General features: G+C 40.9%; 1 protein-coding gene across 1 annotated transcript in view; it reads right to left on the minus strand.

The window, feature by feature from the left end:
* OTOGL (otogelin like) overlaps positions 1-23,725 on the minus strand; it is a 90,889-nt gene that overhangs the window by 23,757 nt on the left and 43,407 nt on the right. The window contains 15 exon segments of the mRNA XM_066634501.1: positions 465-676; positions 2,892-3,081; positions 4,184-4,276; positions 4,388-4,411; positions 4,902-5,044; positions 5,660-5,837; positions 7,740-10,420; positions 12,541-12,620; positions 13,419-13,536; positions 14,356-14,634; positions 15,092-15,259; positions 15,920-15,946; positions 17,542-17,698; positions 20,181-20,297; positions 22,649-22,768. Of these exon segments, the coding sequence (XP_066490598.1) occupies positions 465-676; positions 2,892-3,081; positions 4,184-4,276; positions 4,388-4,411; positions 4,902-5,044; positions 5,660-5,837; positions 7,740-10,420; positions 12,541-12,620; positions 13,419-13,536; positions 14,356-14,634; positions 15,092-15,259; positions 15,920-15,946; positions 17,542-17,698; positions 20,181-20,297; positions 22,649-22,768 (4,587 nt within the window).

Raw genomic sequence — 23,725 nt, forward strand, 5'->3', positions numbered from 1 at the left:
TCCAGTGGGGCTGTTCTTAACTACAATTCCCAGAAAGCCTTGCAGGTCTCTTGTTATCTGGTGTGCTCCCTGGGGCATTTGGTGGGCCGCTGTGAGACACAGGAAGCTGGACTAGATGGGCCTATGGCCTGATCCAGTGGGGCTGTTCTTATGTTCTTATGATCCAAACTGAGCTACGACACCATACAAACTCTCACTAACATTCACAATTCAAAATGTCCATGTTTTTGGTGGGGTGCTTGGCATGAGCACTAACACCCTTGTCTAGGATATGTGTGCGTGCAAATCAGTCCTCATTGCTAGGGAAAGAGGATGTCCTTAATAAGTAGGCAGAGATATTGGCAAGATTCTTGTCATAAGAATTGCCTGTTGGATACACAAAATGTACCTCATTGTTGTATACACTGACTTAGTGGATTTGATCTTATCAACATAGTGTCACTACTTCTATGCGCAGTACTTACTTTTTTGTGACAGGGGGAAAACACCCATCTGTGTAAAAGCTCCATACAGTAGGTACAGTTGTCTTCTGTACAGTTCCTTACAGTTCCTGTTGTTACATCAACAGATTTCTCCATTTCCCAACTCTTAATAAAAGCCTCAATTTCTTCCATATTTGTAATTACTGTTCTGTTTTGCATTTTTAGGTCATCAACTGGATCACCATTGCAAACACCTTAAAATTACAAATGAGTATAAATGTTACATATGGGTGGGTTACATATGGGTTACATATGGGTTACATATGGGTTACATAAGTTACATATGGGTAGCTTTTTATAAATAGCAGTGTTTTCCTTTGTTTTATAGGATTAGCCTGTGCTATAGCCAGAGCCTCTGAGCAGAATTTTATCAGGGAGTACAAAGTTTCTTTTGGGTCTCTTCCCTTCTCCAGTGGATCATAATTTCATATGATTACAGATTTTTAATTTCTATGAATTACAGTGTATGAATTACAGTCTATAAATTTCTATGTAGGCTTACACAATCTGTGAATGTCAGTCTTCACACAATATATGAAAACATTTTCTGAGATCCCAAGAAATTTCTGGCTCCCCTCCTTTGGCTCTCAAATCCCATTTTGACTCCAGGCCCAGGTACGATGTACCCCCTGCATCCCCTTCTCGTGGGCCTTGGCTATAACTCTTGCTTCTAACTGGAAAAGTGATAAGTGAGATTAAGAATGCGGCCAGATTTCCACAAAAATAAAATGCTACCTATAACTGCACTTCCCAAATATATCCCAGGACATTTGTCTCTGCTCTTTCATTTAGATCAGCTATTTTCAACCTTTTTCATAACGTGGCACACTGACAAGGTATTAAAGTTGTCAAAGCACACCATCGGATTTTTTGACAATTGACAAGACACACCATGGTGCTGGTGGGGGGCTCATATCCTCATTGGCTCTACTAAGATACAACCGTCCCCCAAACTTCTGCGGCACACCTGCAGACTAGTCGTGGCACATCAGTGTGCCACAGCACAGTAGTTGAAAATAGTTGATTTAGATTCTTTCAGGAACCCTGCTGGCAATTCAAGAGTTCAAATGAACACTGAATGAACATTCTCAAGATGACATTGTTTGATCCCTGATTAATTACTCACATAGGAATAATTACAGCCTATCAATTCTGTATCTGCAGTCCAAGTATGATTTGAATCATACTCAATGCTTAAAAATACAGTTTTATGACATCAAGGTACATTTATATTTTCAGCAATCAGGATCCTTTTAAAGCGCAGGAAAACAGGATATTCTTCCCTACTCTTTTAATAAGATCATCCTGACAATATCATGGTCCAATCCTACTTACTCAAAAAACCTACTATAACTGGTGGGCTTACTCTCAAGTAAGTGTACATAGGATTGCAGCATTAAGCAAACTTACCTAGGAGAAGCCTTTATTAAAGACAATATGATCTACTGAGTAAAAGATTGCACGGTTAACCTGATTTTTTAAAAATGGGTTTAAACGGAAATGAAGCATTCTCAATACAGAACCTTCTCAGCTTTTTAACATTTTTTTAAAAGATATCAACTTTCACATAAAACAGAATAGTGAAAAGTTAATTAATCCGCATGAAGTAATATTGTAAAGGTCATCTTGATATTCTGTGAGTTCAATTGGGACAATGTTCAGCAGTTCTAATGATTATGAATAGCTTTAGCTTTCTTGCTTTAACAATCAGAAAGCTGAACAGCAGGGCCGTGGCTGCCAGCTCTGTTTTTCTAGCATAGGCTACCTTTCTGACATATAGCTTAGAACCCTGAACACTCCATGGGAATAAAGAAGGTTTTGGAATTCAGTATAAACAGAAAACTTCAGAGAGCTCATCTCAATTAATGACACAATGTAATCCAGCATAATATCTAACACAAACATGAATTCTCTCTGCAACAATTAATGTAGACTGGCGTACATTAGGGATCGGGGGGGCCAGTCCCACCAGGAGACATGGTGGGGAGCACACCACCTTCCACTGCCCCATGGCATGCTCAAAGTGGCTGCACACTACTCTGCATTCCTGGCCCCCAGGCGACAGTAGAGCTATGAATTTAATTGTTAACGTAAACAATCTTTCTGTTCCAAACCAGTCTTCCTTTGCAGGTAGCTAGAATGAGTTTCTATCTGTTCACAAGAGCCCAGTGGCGTTTAAGTTAACCCTAACATTGGTAAAGATCTCTGAACAAATAGCTTTCTTTAGGGGTGGTATCTGTTATCTGGAGTCAACTGAAAAAGAACGACATCAGTTCATGGCAAAGATATTTTTGGTTGACAAGGTATTGGAGAGCAAGAAAAGCTGTTAATTTTTTTTAAGTAAAAGGAATTTTTAAAAAATATAATTGAAGCAAATAAAAAAAATGATGATTTGAAAACCATTCTCACCACAAAGCCCTTCAGTCTTGGTAGATGTATTGGAATGAAAGCCGTACTGGATGTCTATAATGCCTGTTACATGAGCCCACTTAATGTTGATTCCGGCCGGTGTATTAATTACATACATAGCACCAGTATCTTGAATACATAAACCATGTTTGGAGAAAGGCAAGGGCTGAATCATTGAATCCACAACTACCTAAAACAATCCAAACATTTTATTTATTTAAAAGATTTATATACCACTTTTTGGTACTCAGAGTGGTGCACAACATAGAAATAAAACATACAAAAGCTAAAACATCTGAATTTTTCAAAAGCATTAAAATAAAACCATTAAAAATTAAACAATGATACAAGAACAGATTAAAATGTAAAACAGTGATTCCCTATTTGGAGGATTGGGGGGGGGGGGGGCTTGCATTTCATTCTGGCATCTAGTTGCCAGGGAGTGAAGTTTTGTTTATGTGTTTTATTTCCTTTTAAAGCCCTGAAGAGGTTTTAATGGGGGTGGGGAAGAATGCTACTCAAGATCCAGAAACATAGTTCAAAGCATCCTACAGGAGAATGTGTCTGAAAAGGGAGTGGACAAGGAAGACAGAAATGGATGACTGCATTTTATTAAAGCAGCAGAAGAATTAAGAGATTGTATGGGAAGGTGGAACAATGCTGGTTGGTGCATACTGCTATCCTGGAAAGGAGGCTGATGCCTACAGCTTTGCCTCTTCTTCTTTCAGGACATGCCCAGAGACCTTAATGATAGCAAGAGAGAGGATGTTTTTCATCTGTGCAGAAGGTTTGGTTGTAGGCTTAGTGCAAAGCATGCAATGAAATACATGGGTACCAGACAGACTCTGAAAGCAGGGGAATTACCGTCTTTGCAATTTTTAAAATAAGCATTATTCTTAATGGTGGACTTTTGTGTGCGTAGAAGTCTAGCTAGCACTCATAATTGTTACACATATACCCCCATAAAAATATAATGCTCATATACTAAAACCACAGAGATATAATTTATGCACAGCCCACAAAAGATATTCCCAAAATGAAAGGATCATTCATTTGGCTCTCACACCTCTGACTCCTATGGAAAAATTGATATACTACCAAACGCGTACACACACACACACACACACACACACACACACACACACACACACACCAAAAAAACAAAAACAAAACACCTTGTTTCTTATTAAATAAGGTAAGCTTATTGCATTCTATCTAGAACATTGATTGCACTATCACTCCGGTTACACTTTTAGAAGAAAAATGCTACAACACTGGAATTCTTAACTCACTTTTCTTGCTAGCCGGTTGATAAGTACAGTATATGAACGTGTTGTTACATTAAGTTTTCTAAAACAGAGTCCTGAAGCACTTCCTGGTGGAACCTTGAAAGGAAAAAAAACAAAGAGAGAGTTATGTAGGGGAAATGAATAATTAATACTTATAGGAGTGAATGCATGTAAATGTACTTAAAATATACTTAAGAAAATACTCACTAATTTTCTTATGGAATTGGCACTCTGGAAAACATTTTTGAAAATGGGTTAGAGTTGTTGCATAAAGTAGCATAGTTCCAGCATAGCTATAACTATTGCAAATTATGTTTCATGGAGAATCATTTTTTATTCTAAATTCTTTGTTAGCTAAAAGTTGCCTGAATATAAACAAATATCTTTATAAAACAGATGATACAACAGATTGTACAGTTCTAATAAACTTTAACATTTATAAAGGTTTGTATTTTCAATAGACAATTTTGCTAATTATTCTCTCTATGCAGAAATCTATCACAATTCCTAATACAGTTTATCTCCAAGCGTTACATATTATTAGATGGCAATACACAATGGAGACATTATTTTTTATTATTTCTTCCAAAAAGAATAGGTGTTTACACATACCAAAATATGAGCAGTTCCTTTTAAAAGCATTGTCAAATGACTTTTTTTTTTTTTTAAAGAGAAACATCTAGAACATTTAATTCTGTGCAATATTGTACACGTCTCCTACCTGGTTAGTGGGACATTTTTCAATATGAGCCACAATAATTTCTGTAGGTAGCTTGACTAAAATGTAGGAGGCTACTTTATACAGTGCTACGTTATTTCCATCAAATGTAATAATGCTTAGTTCGGAAAGGACAGAGCATTGACCTAGGAGAGAACTGACAGTTAATGAGGTTGCCACTAAGCATGGCACTTGGAGTTTTACTTCTTTAAATTACAGAGGGCTTCCTGGGCTAGTGGGAAATATTTAACAGAGTGAACCCTGCAGGATGTTAAGTGAATTCTTAAATAACTGGCTGCGTAATCCCATGTGTGTCTTCTCAGAAGTAAGCCCCAATGAGTTTAATGTGGCTTCTTCCCAGGTAAGTACATTTAAGACTGTACCCTACAGCACACTGTTCACCAGCAAAATAGTTATATTTAAGTGTAATCTTAAAATGGCTTCACACCATATGAAATTAATAGGAACGGGCCTGTAAATCAACTGTGTACCCACAGTGTATGAAAGCACAATGTCCCTTTCTGTTTTCTATGCATGGACAACTGCAAGGAGGCTCTGCTGCTGCTGATTTTGGCCTGCATTTCTGTTCTGCCTCTGATTAAACCTTTTGGTTGATACTTACATATCGTCAACCCCAGTTCTGTAACTATCCTAGAGTAGACCAGCTCACTGTTCCAAATTATTATCAGTTCCTTGCAACTTCTAAAAGGAAAATCAAGCATTTGATGGAAAGAGATAATGTAATCCAGGCAAAGACTTACAAGGACATTCCCATTCTGGACAGCAGCTGTCACTGTTAACCTGCACTGGCATCCCTCTAAAACCACAGTCAGGCTTCTCCACATTCTTATGGCAGTTCCTTGAGAGATTGTAAAGCATCCATCCCATATTGATGCATACATATTGACTGCATCGGTCTACTGGATCAAGGTACCTTGGCTGCTCCACAATAAGGAGAAAAACAAATTGGAGTCATTAACATCTGACCATGTATCAGCACTGTGGCCTGAGCAGACACATTTGTAAACAGTTATCTCATGGTGAAAATGGATCAGGAGCATGACTTATTGTAAACAAGTGACTTCAGTGAAAAATTAGAATTCAGCCCCATGAAAATTAGATCATCCTGGATGATCATGGATGGAAACTAGATCATCCATATCTAATGATAAAGATACTGACATCACTAATTTCAGACCAATCAAAGATGTGCAAAGCTGGCTTCTACTGTAAAGATACAGGACTGGTTTTCCCAGAGTTTGATCCAGGTGAGAAGCTATTGGTTTATACAGCTAAACCAAATGTGGCAAGTATGTTTCTATGGTAACCTAACCTCACTGCTCAAACGATGCACTGTACTCTGTACTATTCAGTATAATACCATACTGATACTCTTTCAAAGAACTGGTCATCTGGCCACACAGGTTTAAAGTATATGTATGCATAAGCTCAGCCTATCATTCTTATTTTGCTTTGATACTAGCTGTACACCATGCAACCATTCGCAAATCTGCTTCCCAACAAATTAACACCAGGAAAATAAGGGCCCAGAAACCAATCAGCACAACATTCCACAAATTGTGGAACCTGGTTATCTAAGCTGAGCCTATGGTTTTCTTGGAATCCTCCAGGTTCATTCATAAAACCATGGTGCCTTGCAATTAAACAGCCTGAAATTTCCATCTCATGCTGACTACTGCTTCAACAGCTAGTTGGAGGTATCAATGGCAGAAAGACAAAGCTTTTAATAGGTAGTTGATAGTTAAACCTTTTAATTTTTAGGGCCCAATGACCCTAATAATATATGACTCTCCCCCAAACTCCTACATTCCATTCGCAGCACACCAGTGTGCTACAGCACAATGGTTGAAAATTGTTGCTGTAGAGCAGTGGTTCCCAACCTTTAGGAGCTCAGGGTCCACTAAGGCAAAATTTGGAGACCGTGGGGACCACATGCAACCCCCCCCCCACACACACACAAAATACAATTACATTTGTAATACTCCTAGGGAAATTACATCCAGAGAAACCCACTCCCAGCGAAACCCCCCAGCCAGCCAGCAATGCCTTTGGGAGCCTGCTCCTTCTCCTCCTCATTACTCCCATTCCTGCCCCTCCTCAGGCCCCCCTCCTCCTCCGGCCTCCCCCCTCAGGCACCCCCTCAGCTCCCCCCACCCGCAAAAGGGTCTTCCCAGGCTGGCGGGAGTCCTGATCTGACTCCTGAGAAACCAGGCTGCCAGGGCTTACCTGAAGGCACAGGGTCAAGGAATGGAGGCAGTAGGCTGGAGGCAGTGGGCGGCAGAGCACCTCTCCTCTGCATGCAGCTGAGCCAGGAGGCTGCACAAACATGCACACCTTACAAGGCGCCTGCGCTTCACTTTTTTGCTTGTCTGGGCACTCACAGACAAGGAGGGAAGGGAGGTGGAGGGGGGAGGCAGGAGATGAAGAGGCTAGGCTCTGATCAGCTCTGAGCTGCTCTGATCGGCTGCTGGCACTGCAGAGGCTTTTTTTCTTCCTGGAAGGGCATTCTTTTTTTTTTTTTCACCAGAGACGTCACGGACCACCTGGAGGGGCGCTGCAGACCCCCAGTGGTCTGCGGGCCACGGGTTGGGAACCCTAGCTGTAGAGGCTATCTCGCAAAGAGTTAGTCTTTGAAGCAACACAAGTGGACAATTTTTAATAACCTTTTAAAAATTTGTTAGCTTTCTTAAGTACTGTATAATGGAATCTTAAGTATAATTGAATCAGAATAAGTATCTTTTTATATTTAATTATACTCAAGACAGCATGTGCGTTTTTAAAATAAAAAGTAAAGTAAGTGGGTAGATAAAATGCTCTCACCGTGCATTCAGGGGATGTTGTAGACATTAGTGTATGTATCATTGTGCCAAATGAAGCATGTTCCTCGTGATCTGTTGTGACAATTTCTGTTGCGACCTGTGAAGTCTGGATTCCCAAAGGCACTGAAGTGGATCTAGATGACTCAGCCACTGTGACATTCTGTAGGCTGGTGGCTCTTATCTTTTCTGGTTCAGTCACACTATAGTAAGGACTAATTGATTTGGGTGGTGGAACTCTAGACCAATCCGATAGTGTTATATCTGTCATTTCAGAGACGGTTTCTCTTGAAGCTGTGCTGCTTTCACCTGTAGATGACATCATCGGAACGGAAGACAATGTCAAAGGAAGTAGTGAAGACTCCTCAGTCGTTGCATACTTTGTCGCATTTTCTTGTTCTTTAGATGCAGTTGTGCTGACAGCAGTTGCATTTTGAAGTTCTGAGGTTGGCGCCGCCCAACCCGAGGTAGTCCTTTCATCCATTTTTATGGGTATAGTTCTGAAGGCTTCTGTGGAAGTTTTGGGTGTGAACAATGTACCATGTGGAGCATATATAGGTGTTTGGGAGGTAGCAGGAATTGGGACTAAAGTAGTAGCTGTATAAAGTTCAAAACGGATAGGAGAGAGTTCAGTGACTGATGAAGTTTTGCCAGGAACTGTTGTCCTGGCCAAGGGGATTAATGCACTTACTGAGGGGCTATGGGAAAACTTTTCAGTCATGCCAGCTGGGGTTGATGTCATATTCCACAGTATGCCCACAGTCGATGACGGTTCTGCAGACTGAATGCTGAATGCACTTGGTAATGAAGATAACATTCTATTGTCTGCTGAAGAAGCCGAAGAGGAACTTTTTGTTTCCCAAGACAGCATAGTTGTAGAGAGCTTAGGAGGAGGCAAAGATGTAGTGCGTAGTGGGGAAATACCTGTACTTAAAGTTAACAAAGGAATAGCAGATGGAGAGGCTGCAAGAGGTGAACCTGAACTTGCTGAGGTAGCATGCGTACCAAGCGATACAACTGGCATTTGTATGTGAGTGTCAGTTTGTATCACAGCAGAAGTTATAATAACCTTGGGAATAACTGGAGAACTTTCAGAATGCAATCCTGAGACAGAGGTACTAGGAGTAGAAGATCTTGTCGTTGGCAGCACTGTAAATAATGTGGATGGACTTGTAGAAGGAGATAAAGCTTCTGGAAATTCTGATGTAGTTAAAGTGCCTGCACTTTTAACCACAGAAGCAGTTTTTAATTCTGTGTGCTGACCAAATGAGTAAGCACTTACTTTAGAAGTTGTTTGTGCTGTATCGTATGAAACTTTTGTAGGTAAAGTTGAGGTACTACTAGGTAAAGTCCTGGTATGTGCAAGCTCTGGGAAACTTACAAAAATAGCTGACGCTGGAGATGATTCATTATGTAATGCTTGTATGCCTTCTGTTGGAACTACACTGGTTACAAGTGGTTTGGAGGCTTGAGGGACACCAGGGAGAGAAGCTGTAGAAAGTCCTATATGAAAGCTTTTTGAGAAAATCGTAACTTCTCCAGTTGCTTTGGGTCGCTGAGATGTAATTGGAGGAGGCACTAACGTAGACATCAAGTGTGTCGTTTTGGGACTCAGTGAAGACCATACAGTTGTAGGACTTTGTGTAGCAATAGAAGATGGTGTTCTACTAACTATACCTGCAGCAGTAGTAGAAAAATATTTTGTGGTTAAGGGAGCAAAAGGTGTCAGAAGTGCTTCTGGTGATGACACAGTTGTAGGCAGCAAAGTACTAGCTAACTTCTCCAAATCAGGTTGGATTGACACTGAACCAGTTGCTGTGGTAATATAAAGAGGACTTGTCGGTAATGCAGTAAATTTAGAAGTAAATAAGGGAATTTTTGACATGGGTGTAGTTAGTGCAGAGAGAGAGGTTGAATGAATGAAAGGTTCAGTCACACTAGACCTAGGTCTTGAAGTTACAGTAAATGTTTGTGTCAATGGTGAACTTGTAAATAGCGTAAGACCTGGAAGAGATGTTCTTTCTGGTAATGAAGATTGTGTGGTTGCCACTGTCCCCTGAGAACGGCTTGTGGAAGGACTTGTAGTCATTAAGGTACTTGTAGGTGTTGTAGTAGAAATCAAGACTGGCCCAAGTGGTAAAGTAGCTGATGTGGCAAAAGAGCCTGAAGATTCTGATGGCATAGTTGATGTTGTGATTATTACAGGAGAAACAGAAAAGGGTGGTACAGCTGTGGTTGCAGGTTGCAATGATAAAAAGGAAGAACTTGCACTGTGGGATGTTACCTTTAAGGTAACTGTTGGGGCTTTGGAAGTAGCTGGGAAAGCCGTTGGCGATATAGGTGCAAGTAGCACAGGTGGGCTTGTAGCACTGTAGCTTTCTTCAGAAGCATGCTCTGGAAGTGGTAACAAATCAGGCAAATATATGCTTGCATTAGGTGTAGCTGTTGAAATAAGATCAGTAGGTATTTTTTCCATAGTGTTTGTTCCTCTTAATGTTGTTATTTTCTCAGTTGGGATTTTGGCAGTGAGATTGACGTGTGCTGTCTCAACCTCTTCACTGACAAATATAGAAGGTATCTGAGAAAATGTTTCAGTTGTGTCCACTATATGGGAACTTAATGTCGTGGGCTTTGTTCTCAGTGGTTTTGTCCCAGATGTAGATTCTGTAGGTTTCACAGGTATGCCTGTTAAGAGAGTACACTCAATTATTATTCCCTGGTAATGGTAACGAAAAGAAAGGGAGGGAAAGGAAAGTTACTGGGTTCTGGCTCTCCAACCCTTAAAAGATGTGCGCAGGAGTGCACAATATCAGGATCATTTGCACAACCCCAATGATGGATGCCAAAAAAATCAGGTTGTAATAACTTAAGCCATTTCTGCCCCATGTGGCATATAAGCAACAGAGATCAAATATGTACACCCGTAGGCTGGGCAGAAATGGGTTAATATCCTTTTGTGTGCACAGTTCTCAGTCACTTGAGGTGAACACATGAAAACCTACTTCTGCATATGCATTGACTTTGCTACATCAGGGTGATCAGTAGTCTTGTTGTCTTAGATTTATCAACTATATGTATACAGCAGAACTTTAAGTTGACCACCCAAGGGACTGGAGGAAATTGGTCAACATAGGGAGGTGGTCAACATACGGGGGGGAAAAAGGCATTTAAATATCATCATGTTTAGCTCCCAGGACAACAAATGCAAGGCCAAATTATTATTTAGATTGGATTTTTTAAAAGTGTTATTGCAAATATCAATGAGAATTGATCCCCTCGTGATGCTTACTATTTATATCATCTATATCTATATCAAGAGACAGAGAATAAACAGCCCACAATCAGTGTTTTAAAAAAAACCCCAAAATTCATAAGCTTAAAAAAAATGGTAAGTTAAAAAAAAATACTTGGTTTCATAGCAGACAGGCAGACCAATGCTATCCCTTGCCAGCCCATAGCATGTAGCATGTTACATAGCCCCAACAGCTTAAAAAAAACACAAAAAAACTTTTTTACTTAGGCTGCCTGGCCTCCACTGGGTCTCCTCAGATTCACTAAATGCCAGAAGGTGTTTGATATGGTCCCTCACTAAAAGCTGTTGAGAAAACTCCACAGTCAGGGAATAAGAAGACAGGTCCTATTGTGGATTGGGAACTGGCTGAGGACCAGGAAATAGAGTGGGTGTTAATGGGCAATTGACAAAAAAAGTGGAGAGAGGTGGAAAGTGGAGTGCCTCAAGGACTGGTGCTTTTCAACATCTTCATAAATGACCTGGAAACAGGGATAAGCAGGGAGGTGGTCAAATTTGTGAACGACACTAAACTTTTCTGAGTGGTGAAGACCAGAAGGGATTGTGAAGTGCTCCAGAAGGATCTCTCCAAACCTGGAGAATAGGCAGCAAAATAGCAGTTGTGTTTCAATATAGGTGTAAAGTAATGCACTGGTGATGGGAACCAAAGTGAAAGGACAGTGGCTTCACTATGCACAAGCAACCTCATGTCCCTCACAACTTAGTACATGTCCAGGTACAATCAGCCGCCGGCGCAGGTCTGTCAGCTATGTGCAGTGCGCCCACCTATAAAAACCCTTTTGCACACGCACTAGCAGGCGTAGGGGAGGGATTGTTGCGTGGCTTCTTGCTTTTCCAAGATGGGACAAACCAGACAAGACACAGGCCCAGAGTATCACATTCAGTGGGCAACTTACGGAGGGTAAATTAATACTCTGTGCAGTGGTCGAAGTGGTCAAGATACAACTTACAAAGGTGGTCAATATAGAGAGGTTGGTCTCCCATAGTGTATATGCAGTGTCTGTCCATACTGTGAAAATTAGGTCAACTTAAAGAGGTGGTCGTTATAGAGAGGTGGTCAACTTTGGAGGTTCTACTATATTTGAAAATATTTACCAAATGTTTTGCTGACAAACTGAACAGGTGGACAGTATTTCTTACTTGGATTTCTTACAAGTAGTAATCAGACCCAGATAAGAAATAGCATCCATTCATTCAGTTTGACAGAGAAACATTTGGTAAGCATTTTGAAAACCATGCAACCAAACGCTTATTAAATTAAACCTGCCCTCTAGTGTTCTTTTCTGACAAAGCCACAGGAGAGGATTAGATGCCTCAGGAGAGGTACTATCTAAAATCTTATTGCAAAGGCCAATTTCATATAGAAGGCACAAAATGGACTCTAATATTGTATTGTGATCACACAGTATAAATACTAAGACTGAAAATATTGTTGCTAACCAATGCATACTGTATTATTGCAGCAATCAAGGAAAAGGGGACAGTGTGTACTCACAGTCTTCTGGATAGACACATTTAAGTGTGACTTCATCAAGGATCATATCTTTAGGACAATATGGTAAGCATCCTTCAACCCTTTGAATAGAAAATTCAACAAGTAATTATGTTTGTTATATGTACTTCTTTTGAAGTCATAACAGCTTCTCTTTAGATACCTGAATTCTGTTATTTAACCCTTACTTTGCTCATGACAAAGGAAGACATTTTTGTAAAAATTATTAGGAAACTCAAATGACAGACTAGTAGAAAACTTAAGCTAACTATTCTGAGCGGCTCAAGGCTTTTCACACACTTCCTTCACCCCGAGTATTCTGCTTAGATTGTGAGTGGAATCTGAGCAAGCGTATTCTCTCCCACTTCTCTCCCCAAAGTTCCCCTCCCTAAAGGGAGAAGGAATCAAGTGAACTGAGTTCTCTCACATTTATTTGAAACATACTGACCCTGAAAAATAAACTCTGTTGATAACCAGTTTTCAACAGATTCTGTATTGCAGGGTCAGGAGATTCCCACATTCAAATAAATGATCTCTCCATTCATTCACCATGTCCCTGGTGGACAGAGGAGTGGGAAAGATTATTCTCAGATTTATATCTGCTTCTAATGTTCCTGTGGCTGGAAGCAGGGGAGGGAGAAGAATGTATCCAGTAAATGTATTCTATACAGTGGGATACAATTATTTTGGTTATTCTAAACTGCAGAGGTTTTTTTTTTTTAAAAAGCACCATCTAATTTTAAAAATATGGCACCAAAAACTATTCTTACCAGGCAATCCTATACACATTTACTGAAAAGTAAGACCCATTGTATCCCCTGGAGCTTACTCTCAGGTAAGCATGTATAGAATTGCAGCTTATCCCATTTAATTGAACTCACGGTGGAAGAAATATACATGCTGCTCCTTCAGGATCACTGCACGTTTTGACACAAGGACTTGTGCAAGGTTCATATCTCCATTCACACATCCTCCTATAAGGTACTGCTGCAGGGAGTTCTAAGAAATAACAAAAATACAAATTATTTTGAAAATGAATTCAGAAGCTATTGCTATATCAAAATAATGGTTAATATGCTGACAAGGAATTCTCTTTGAAAAGGGAGAGGGAGCACATGTCTCCAATGTGGGCTGCTGACTTGCAAATAATACATCTTCAGGTGGGGTGCAAGGGGTTCAGACCACACAGGGTGATTGATGCACTCAGGTGTGTGTGTGTGTGAGACACCATTACTGGTCAACATTGTGAAATCTTGCTGTTTTTGAACACCATCAATATATATCATTTAATGCATAACGCAATGAAACAAACCACACTGACACAGCTGTATTCTATCAAACGTTATGGCCAAATAACCAGAAAAGCAAAACACAACAGTCGTATGTAACAAAAAGTGGATTTCTTTAACTCAAAACCCACCAATGAGACTGATTGTTCTGAGAGCCAATGAGGTGTTATTACGACATAGCAAGGAACCAATGAAGTGTTAGTATAAGTCAACTATCAGTTCCATGTATCAGAGCTAATACTAAAACTCGTATTCAATTGTATGAGTGCCATTAAGCTGGCCACTGGTTTTTTGCTGGTTACCAATTTGCTGGCTGATCTATATGTTAAAATAGATGGAGGTTACATCAACCCTCGTTTTGCCACTGCATTTAGGCTGTGCATATGATATTGCAATTTATTCTGTATGGTCTGGGACAGGAGGAGGTTCATCATGGGGATGACGCAATGGGCTCTCGCACCAAGTGACGCAAACTCTAGTGACGCCCTGATCTGCAGTGACTTCCAACTTACTTCTTTGCATAACTTACCTTCCATACTGAAGCTGCTTGAATGCTTGAATTCTTCAGAATCATCATACTTTGATACTTTCACAGTGGATGTATTGAGTGTAATGAAGAAGCCTTTCTTGCTGTGCAGTTCAAACGCACTGTAGCCTGGGATCCAGAGCCCCTGGTGGTGAAAAAAAGTGGCTCTCCTGCGAAATGCAGAATTTGCATCCCATTGCTCGAGGCAAAGACTTCCATTGTCCTGGACATAAAGAAAGTAGTTTGGCCTTTCAGCGGACTCAAGGGAAACTAGAGATGGAGCTGCCAGGAAAGAAAAAAGTAGTAAGTAGCAAGATTTCACTATCAAAATCTAAAAATTACTGAAGATACACTACTGTTTCAGCCTCCCCCACCAGCTGCCCAGCAGCATACATCAGCAGAGACTGCTTCCTGATTGCTGTAATGCAGCCTCCCCAATCGCAACACACAGTATGCTGGTGCCCAACTAGCCTAGGGTTGGGGCATTAGTTAGTTGTGCAGTGGATTGCAGCCCAAGCCTATTAGTACCTAATTTTTTTTCTATCTTTCCTTAACTGTATACAGGAATGAGAAAGCTTCCTTTGCCTCTCTCATAATTCTTGACTTCAAGACTAAAATATCCAAATTTAAGCAAATTTTAGAAAATATGCTTAAAAACAGATGCTCTAATGTGAAAAGGTTAGTGGGTTTTGTAACTTTTAGGGGTTCAATTATACTAAATTTTGAAGAAGTTACTCACATAGAATTTTATCCTTTAAAAGTCCTGGAGTTATCATAAAATTAAAATACACATTTCCACTGGTACTAGTTCTAGGCAAAGGAAAGATCTTTCTGTCAGTGATATCGACTCCTACAACTGTGTCATTCTGACCATAGCTGGTCAATATATATGGTCCTTCTCCAAGTCCTAGAGGAAAAAAATATGATAATTAAATATTACATAGCAGTATGAAAAGCAAGCATTTATCAAGCTTTCCTCTGACACATCCAACTCTATTCCTACCCTTCTAAACTCTCTCCAAAAGCACCAAAGTGCCCAGATTGAGCAAATGCTTTGAAGAATGCCCTTCTTGTTCCAGCAAGCCTCACTTGTTACTTTCTTCCTGTTAAAAGAATAGAGCACCAATCACAGTCCTTCATTGTCCTCAGCTCTGGATGCATGTTTACCTGCATAGTCTGTGGTCACTTTGTTCACACCAGGTCAGTTTCTGCCTTCACAATCCTTACAGGCAGCTGATCTATTTTGGAACAGTTTCAAAATAACGTTCTGCCACATGGGTTCCCTACTTCACCATGCAGCTGATCCTGAGTTCTATATATTTGTACCAATGGATTTCTAGAAAGCAGAGCAACGAAGGAAGAAAAAAAGAGCTTGCTCCTTGCACGAAAAGTTGTTTCTATGCTGAAAAGGGTGCCTGTATCATGTAGAATTTTTATTTTAAACTTGTTGGAAACAAGCCTCTTCTCACACAAGTATTACTATTTTGAGAGATTATATACGTTCAGTACATCATCATCATCATCATCAACTTTTTAAAGAACCCAAATCATTGGAAATGCTACATACCTTGGTTGTAATAATCACAATCATAAGCTGAAAAAAGAGATAGGTACACTGTTTAATACTATCCATACTATATCAGAAAATAATCAATAGAAAACTCATAATTGCCATTCACTCTGAGAGAAGGTCATGTCACACTCAGAGGATTATCTCTGATTCCCAGGTTCCAGTGAATAAACACCCAGATGCTGGAGCTTTACAAAAACTAACCAGTGCTAGTATGATCAGTAACCTGAATGGGAGACCACCAGGCACACCATGTGGACTTAAAAAGAAAAGATTTCCAAATGTTTTTGTACATTCATTGAACTTGTCCAAAGTCAATGCTAATGCAGAGGCCAATTTAAGACTTTATCTTTTTCATCTGGTTTCTTGGGTGGGGTTATAAATATAGTTGTAAGAGAGAAAAGTTTTAGCGTGAGGTCCTTCTGTAAAAATATAAATCAGAACTACAGCAATACCTTGCACTTTCATTTGGTTAGGGACCAGAGCGTGGACGAATGTCAAAGCATAACCTTATTCAGCTTGCAGATTTATTTTGGTAAGCAAAAACCATATACAACAAACTATATAACACATGCAAATATGTGTGAAACCTAAATAAACAAAAGAAAAAGAAAAAAAACCAAGAGAACATTGACGAATGTCAGGGAGAGTTGGATGAAACCACACAAATCAAGAAAGCATGTGAACAAAATCTGTAGTTATTGTCAGAGGAATCTCTTAAAACTGGTTTCCTCTTTAGGGGGGAAGCAGAGTAGCTTCAGCAGCAGACCCCCCCCCCCCCTCTTGCTGGGAATCAACTCCAAGGAGCCTCCCACACCCGGCTGACTGCTAATCAAGAAAGACAAACAACATTGGCTGGTCAAAGTTGCAAAGAAGATGCATTTACTCACAGTTCATTAGAAGTATGGTTACAGCATCTGATTGAGATCAGAGGTACACTAACTTAAAGACAACAAGGCCCTGAAGCTGCCTTGTCCTGCATGTGCCATGTGGTCAAGATGGCATCACCAGCAGAGCCCTGCTGCGTGGCATCTTGTCTGCTCAGTGGTCGGTGAGGAAGAGACGGCGTGCTCGGAGAAGAAGGGATAGTTATTGTGTCTGGGCCACACCCCCACATAGGTCATCCAAAGGGGACAGTTAAAGGTCACTGGGCTATGGCTTAACCCTTTCAATGGACAGTATCCTGCCACCTCTTGGAAGCAGACGGAGTTGTACCAACTCCAACAGTTATAACTGAAAGCAGTTGAAAGAGCAAAGTGATGAAAGCCAAGTGGAGGAAAGCAAAGGCGTGCCTGTACTCTGTATCAGAGATTCTCGAACTTTTCGGTCTCCAGAGCCCTTTGCACTCCTCAGAGGAGTCTCTAGGAGCCCTGCTGGCACATGCAAAGAGTCCCGGGAGGACCCAGAACACCAGCGCAAACTGGGGAGGGGGCACATGGCAGGAGTCTTAGGGAGTTCCAGAGGCTCCTCGGAGCACGCTTTGAGAAACAGCGCTCTGTGCAGTACTAGACCTTCTGGCATCACCTACAAGAACTAGTGTGGTAAATTGCTTTTGGACAAAATCAAACGACGAAGCGTGAAAAGAGGGGTTTTGTGATGTTTGGCAGCATCATACTTACGACAGAGAGAAGGAGATCTCCAGTGAATGACTGCACCCTGCTGGCAGCATTTATGAGCATAGGCTGCAATACTTGTACACAGACACTCACAGTCTCCACCAAGATTACAATTACATGTGTCTGTATGGCAATTTTTGACAAAAGACGTCACATCGATCTGTAACAGAGGGAGGGAAGTCAAAATGCTAGCTCCAATCTCCTTCAAACTTCTACAAGATTTCTGGAGAAACAGTTTCAGAAATGGATACCTGTGGGTTTATACCGGGGCTCAGTGGTTTGATTCTGTCAAGTCACAGAATCCGTAACAATAACAAATGCGCAGCTTGGGAGTCCCCCTGGATCCACAGCTGGCTCCTGGGTATCGCCAGGTGGCAGCTGTCACCGGGTGAGCTTTTGACTGACCTGTGCACCAACTGCAGCAGTATCTGAGTTGGTCAGACCTGACCACAGTGGACTAAGCCTTGGTAGCATCTTGTTTAGATTCCTGAAGCACATTTTCCATGGGGCTGCCCCAATGATGGTTGAAAAACTGTAATTAGTGCAGAATGCACCAGCCCATACAGTTACTGGGGTTCAGCAGTTCAGCTCTGTGGCAATACTTTTCCAGGTCCAATTCAGAGTGCTGGTTATTATCTTTAAAGCCCTTTACGGCTTAAGACAGTGGTTCCCAAACTCTCTGGGAGTTTGGAAACCGCTGTTAGTGCTTGTGGGTCAGGGGCAAAGGCAACGATACGATCACCACAATCGTACCACAGCCAGGCATAAAAGAGTTTATTTTACTTACCCCTAGCAGTGCCAACCCTCCGGAGGGTACGGGGAGCCTGTGGACCCCTCTGCAGGACTCCCCAAGCCTCAGAACAGCTAAAAATAGTGACCCGGTTTGTTTGGGGAGCCCTGCCGAGAAATCCACAAGCTCCCTGCACCCTCTAGAGCAGTGTCTCTCAAACTGTGGGTCAGAACCCACTATGTGGGTGGGTCCCCATTCATTTCAGGTGGGTCCCCATTCATTTCAATATTTTATTTTTAATATATTAGACTTGATACTACCATGGTATGACTGCATTTGGGGAAATGTTACAGACCTGTACTTTTAACAAGCTACTACGTGTATTCATTTAACAATGATAGTCAATGGTATTTACTCCTGGGTAAGTGTGGGTAGGATTGCAGCCTAAGATTATTAAAAATTTTCCTGCTTGATGATGTCACTTCCAGCCATGACATCACTTCTGGTGGGTCTTGACAGAGTCTCATTCTAAAAAGTGGGTCCCAGTTCTAAGTGTGTGAGAACCACTGCTCTAGAGGGTTGGCGCTGCCAGGGGTAAGAAAAAAAACCCTTTTGTTCCTGGCAGGGGTGCGATCACAGCAATCATGTTGCTGCCTTTGCCATTGCCCTGCGCCTTAAAGGGGGCAAAGACAGAGCTTCCCTGGCTGGGATGTCACAACGCCCCAGTTCGGGGAGGCTGTTAGTTGACACTTTCATTTAGCTGTTCATCATGATTCTAAGATCTTTTTCCAAAGTACTATAGACAGTGACAGTCGGTGTAGCCATTCTAATTTTAAATGCCTAACATAGGCTTTTATTGGCTCTGCCCAAGATTGTGTGTAACTACAAGCCAAACATTATAAGCAATTATAATTTTCCTTTCTTATGCTGCCATCTACTGCAATGACTGTCATTGCATCTGAACTTAAACTGTTTCTGCCCAATGCTGCATATATGCAACAGGGATCAAATGTGTACACCTGTGGGCTGGGCAAAAATGGGTTGATTTTCCAAAACAAATTGAGCAGTTAATCTTCTGTGCTTAGTGTTATCTTACTCCAGATCATTCACTTTTGGCTGTGCCTCCAACATCCTCTCTGGGCTCCCTTTTCAGGTAGTCTAAGACACAATTCATTACGCATGAAAGTACAACAAAGTATATCTCCATTCAATTCTGAAGCTTGGGCAAACGTTGGTGGATTAGTTAATCTATATTGAAATATTATACTAAGTATGTATATTAGGTAAATCATAACATCAATATTTTAGTTGCACAAACACAGAAATCTTTAAACACCCCATTGCCACCTTCTATGGCACCGTTTGGTGGTGCTGTAGTTGAACCGTACAACAGCAGATTAAAAAGCCAACTGGATGGTCTACACACCTACTAATACTACGTTTTACAGGCAAAACAATAGGGATAAAGAACAAGACACTGAAGTTTGATGGTCAAGAAGAAAAACAACTGGGGTATTTCCAACAGAAATACAGAAAACCAAACATATATGCAGAATCTTTCAGGGGCAGTTCTGGAGTCATTTCTTTTTGTGTGGTGTACCTAAGAGAAAAATCTCCAACATACTTAAATACCATCTACCAAGGACTACTGCTGCCATGTAAGACCAATGAAACAACTGGAGGACAAGGTGTGTAGAAGCAATCTATAACTGACACCTTCTCAGCATTTCATAAGTAGATTCCTAGCATCAAGTCCAGGGGAAGTTTATTGTCTGGTCCACTTGCTCAACCTAAGCGTAGTCATTCATAGAATTAACCAGTTTCTGGTGCTAAGGCAGCCCTTTAAATACTTGGTGATCAGAGATTCAGTTAATTTGTTCCTTTTTCACAAATTAATGAAATATTCACTTACCACATTGCGACAGGGGGCAAAAACATCACTATACAAAACTGAGCATTCCTTTTTGGCATAAGGGAACTTGCTCTGATGTACTTCACATGGCTTTATGGTCTCATTTGAGTTTGCACACTGGTTTACAGAAGAAATCAACATTGCAATTATTACTGCACTGCAATTTTATTTAGGCACAGTATGCTTTCTTGTGAATACAAAAGACTTTTAGAAACAGTCACAAAAAAGAACCCACATGCAGTATCTTCTCCTGAACCTCATACTCTCCTTACAGCTGAAAACATTTAATTGAAACAGATAATTTTTACTGTTTCGTTTTTAAAATAAACTCAATTCCCCCCCTTTTTTGGCATGCAAACCAAATATTTTTCCCTGTCACATATCCTGGTTTCCAGAGCAGCCAACTGTAAATCATAAACAAAATTTGGTTTATCCAATATATTATTTGGTTTAACGTCAATAACGTCAACACATCGACAATGAGGGCAAACATTACCCAACAAGTTAGAATATGGAAGTAACAATAGAGACACATTAACTGTTGGGAAAACTACAAAAAGCTTATCACAATGTCAAAAACTGCAGGGAATATGACTCTTCCTTCCAAGCCTTTTAGAGAAAGGGCTCTGTGTAGGAAATTGTTTTGTGTGATAACATCTCTCTGCAAGATAACACTATATGTACACCGCATATAAATCTCAAAGTGTTTTAAAATGCCTATGCATCCATTCACTGTGTATACAGAGGACGAACTTTCTCCAACTATTGTACATAGGACTGGAAGCATGTATAAAACAGACATGTATACCTTTGTCAAATGTTATAGAATACGCAGATTTGACACATTGGTTTAATGTAGAAGCCGTATCCATATAGGAAACAAACGGCCTTACGGCAAGCAGTCAGAATGAACTGTAATGCAGAAAGATGCCCAGAGCACGTAGAAGACAGAAAATTAGTGAAAGCATTTGTAATTTGATATGGCAGCAAAGGAATGGGAGAAAAAAAGTCATTGCACTTTTGAACTGCATCTGCAAAGGCAGAGAGTCACGGAGAAGAGGGCTGACATTTTTTCAAGTAACTGCGCTTCAGCTGAATAGGAACTGTATTCATCTGTGCATTCAGTCCAGCAGGGAAACAAACTGAACCAAGAGTTTCTTTAAATATTTCCCAACATACATTGTTTTGACAGCAATAGGGTCCACATCAGCACTACTGAGGTAGTATAATACACACAGGCAAAAAATTAGCAGCTTTCATCTCCCTATAATAACCTCACAAGGCAGGAATCAGAGGCCAGCACTGCCAGGCGCCTGCCTCAGCAGAGGGACCACTACCAATCCAATCATGGTGCCCCCTTGCCTTGCTGCTGTTTCTTTCTGCTGAGGTTTTCTGCATTACAGAGGTTCTTAAGAATGTGAGCAAGGACATGAGCCAGGAAATGGAGCAGCAGCCTCGGTTTATCCTTTGGCTGGCTGTCTGGATTATGCCCTGAGGACAAGTGAATGTGCAGTGGTAACAGTGGTTAGGAGAAGGTGGGCCCACTGAGGACTTTATGTCCAAAGACCCCTGCCCCCAAACACTGGAACTGGCACTGCAATGCGCTCACACTTTTTGTAACATGATAATACATTGGAAACCTCTCTAGGCACTGTCTAGACTAGAGTAGTGCTTCTCAAACTGTGGTCTATGGCTAGCCAGTGAGCCATTGAGAGATCAGAGCCATGAATTCTCCTGAAGTTTAAGAACATAAGAACAGACCACTGGATCAGGCCAAAGGCCCATCTAGTCCAGTTTCCTGTATCTCACAATGGCCCACCAAATGCTTCAGGGAGCACACAAGGTAACAGACACAACCTGCGTCCTGGTACCCTCCCTGCATCTGGCAATCAGAGGCAGCCTAAAAGCAGGAGCTTGCACATACCTACTATGACTTGTAACCCGTAATGAACATTTCCTCCAGAAATTTGTCCAATCCCCTCTTAAAGGCATCTCGGCAAGATGCCATCATCACTACTTCCAGTGGCAAAGAGTTCCACAGACTAATTGGAAGCTTGCCGCAGGACAACACATGCCAGGTTTCACAAAAGACTATAAGACAATGGGAGAGATGAGGCAAGAGCTGAGTTTTATTTATTTATTTTTCTGGTCCCTGGCACATTGAACAAAAAAAGTGTCGACCCACCACAGCAGATACTTTGAGAAGCACTGGTCTAGAGCATGACTGTCTTCTCCATTTCCTTGCCCCACATGGAAACTGCTTGACTCAGTGAGAGCGGGAAGAATTAAAAGGTGAATGTACACAATCACAGCAATGGGGGAGGCAGTGAAAGAGAAGAGTTTCCAAACACCCCCTCCTATCAAACTAGTTGTTGGTTTCATGGTAACTTTTTGATATTTCTACCAATTCCAATACACTAAACACCACATTATTATTTATTTTGAAACTGAATGGACATCTTGCTTACCTGCCCTATTGCCCAGCTCTCTCCAAAAACCTGAGCATTTCTTACTTCCATATTATTTGATGTAGTCAGATCATTTGAAGTGAATTTATCAAAATTCCCACACAAACCTGACAGTTTGCCCTGAAATTATAACAGGACACCATTTTTGGTCATCATTTGATTTAAAATAATCAGAACAAAGCCCTCAAGATAATGATTTCCAAAATATTCTTAGTGACAAAAAAACCAAATTCCAGTAATAGGACCACAAAATAGAGTGAAACACAAGAACTGTTAGAGAAATATGATAAACATTTCCCCACTGAGCTGCTATCTTTAAAGCTTAAATTTATATTTTACACTACTTAAGCAGGCACTGGTTATTTCCTTAAAATTAAAATCTGGTACAGAGAACCCTTGATTCAGCAGACTAATGGGGGAGAAGGGCTTCCATTAATGCCAAACATTCGTTAAATCTGAATGCATTGATGTCAGTGAGCACGACCATGTATAAAACATATATGACTAATTTTTAATGAAGCAGACAATGTCCATCCTCCTGCCGCCTCTGCAGCCCTCAAAATGACTGTTAGAGGTAAAAAACGCAACTTCTGGTTTTACTGTAAAATCGGAGGTGATGTTTTTATCGCCTAATAAGGCATTCTGAGGCCCAAGGAAGCCCCAGAGGGCTTCATTCTGAGGCCCACTCCCCTTGCCTCTGGAGGGGGCAAACCGTGGACCCAATCCGTAGTTAAGTGAAACTGCAGATATGGGATCCATGGATACAGGAGCTCCTCTGCACTCTCTTTCTTCTATTAATAATGATACATACAGATATATCTTTAAATAGGACACAATTTTTTTCTCCTAGAGAGTGAGCTGACTCCCTTTTCTTCACAACACAATTCTTTCTTCACAATTCAACAAGTTGTGTCGAATGCCAGTGATTCAAATGATAATGTTGATCATTTATTTTACCCCATCCCCCCAACCTTCCAAATTTTGGATTTGTCTTTGTCAAGAGTCAATTAGCATACAAAGCCTAGCAGTCTGTGACATCAATGCCCCTCCCATTTCTATGAATAGCTCAACACTGAA

This window comes from Tiliqua scincoides, chromosome 7 (assembly GCF_035046505.1).
Source record: "Tiliqua scincoides isolate rTilSci1 chromosome 7, rTilSci1.hap2, whole genome shotgun sequence".
NCBI classification, from domain to species: Eukaryota; Metazoa; Chordata; class Lepidosauria; order Squamata; family Scincidae; genus Tiliqua; species Tiliqua scincoides.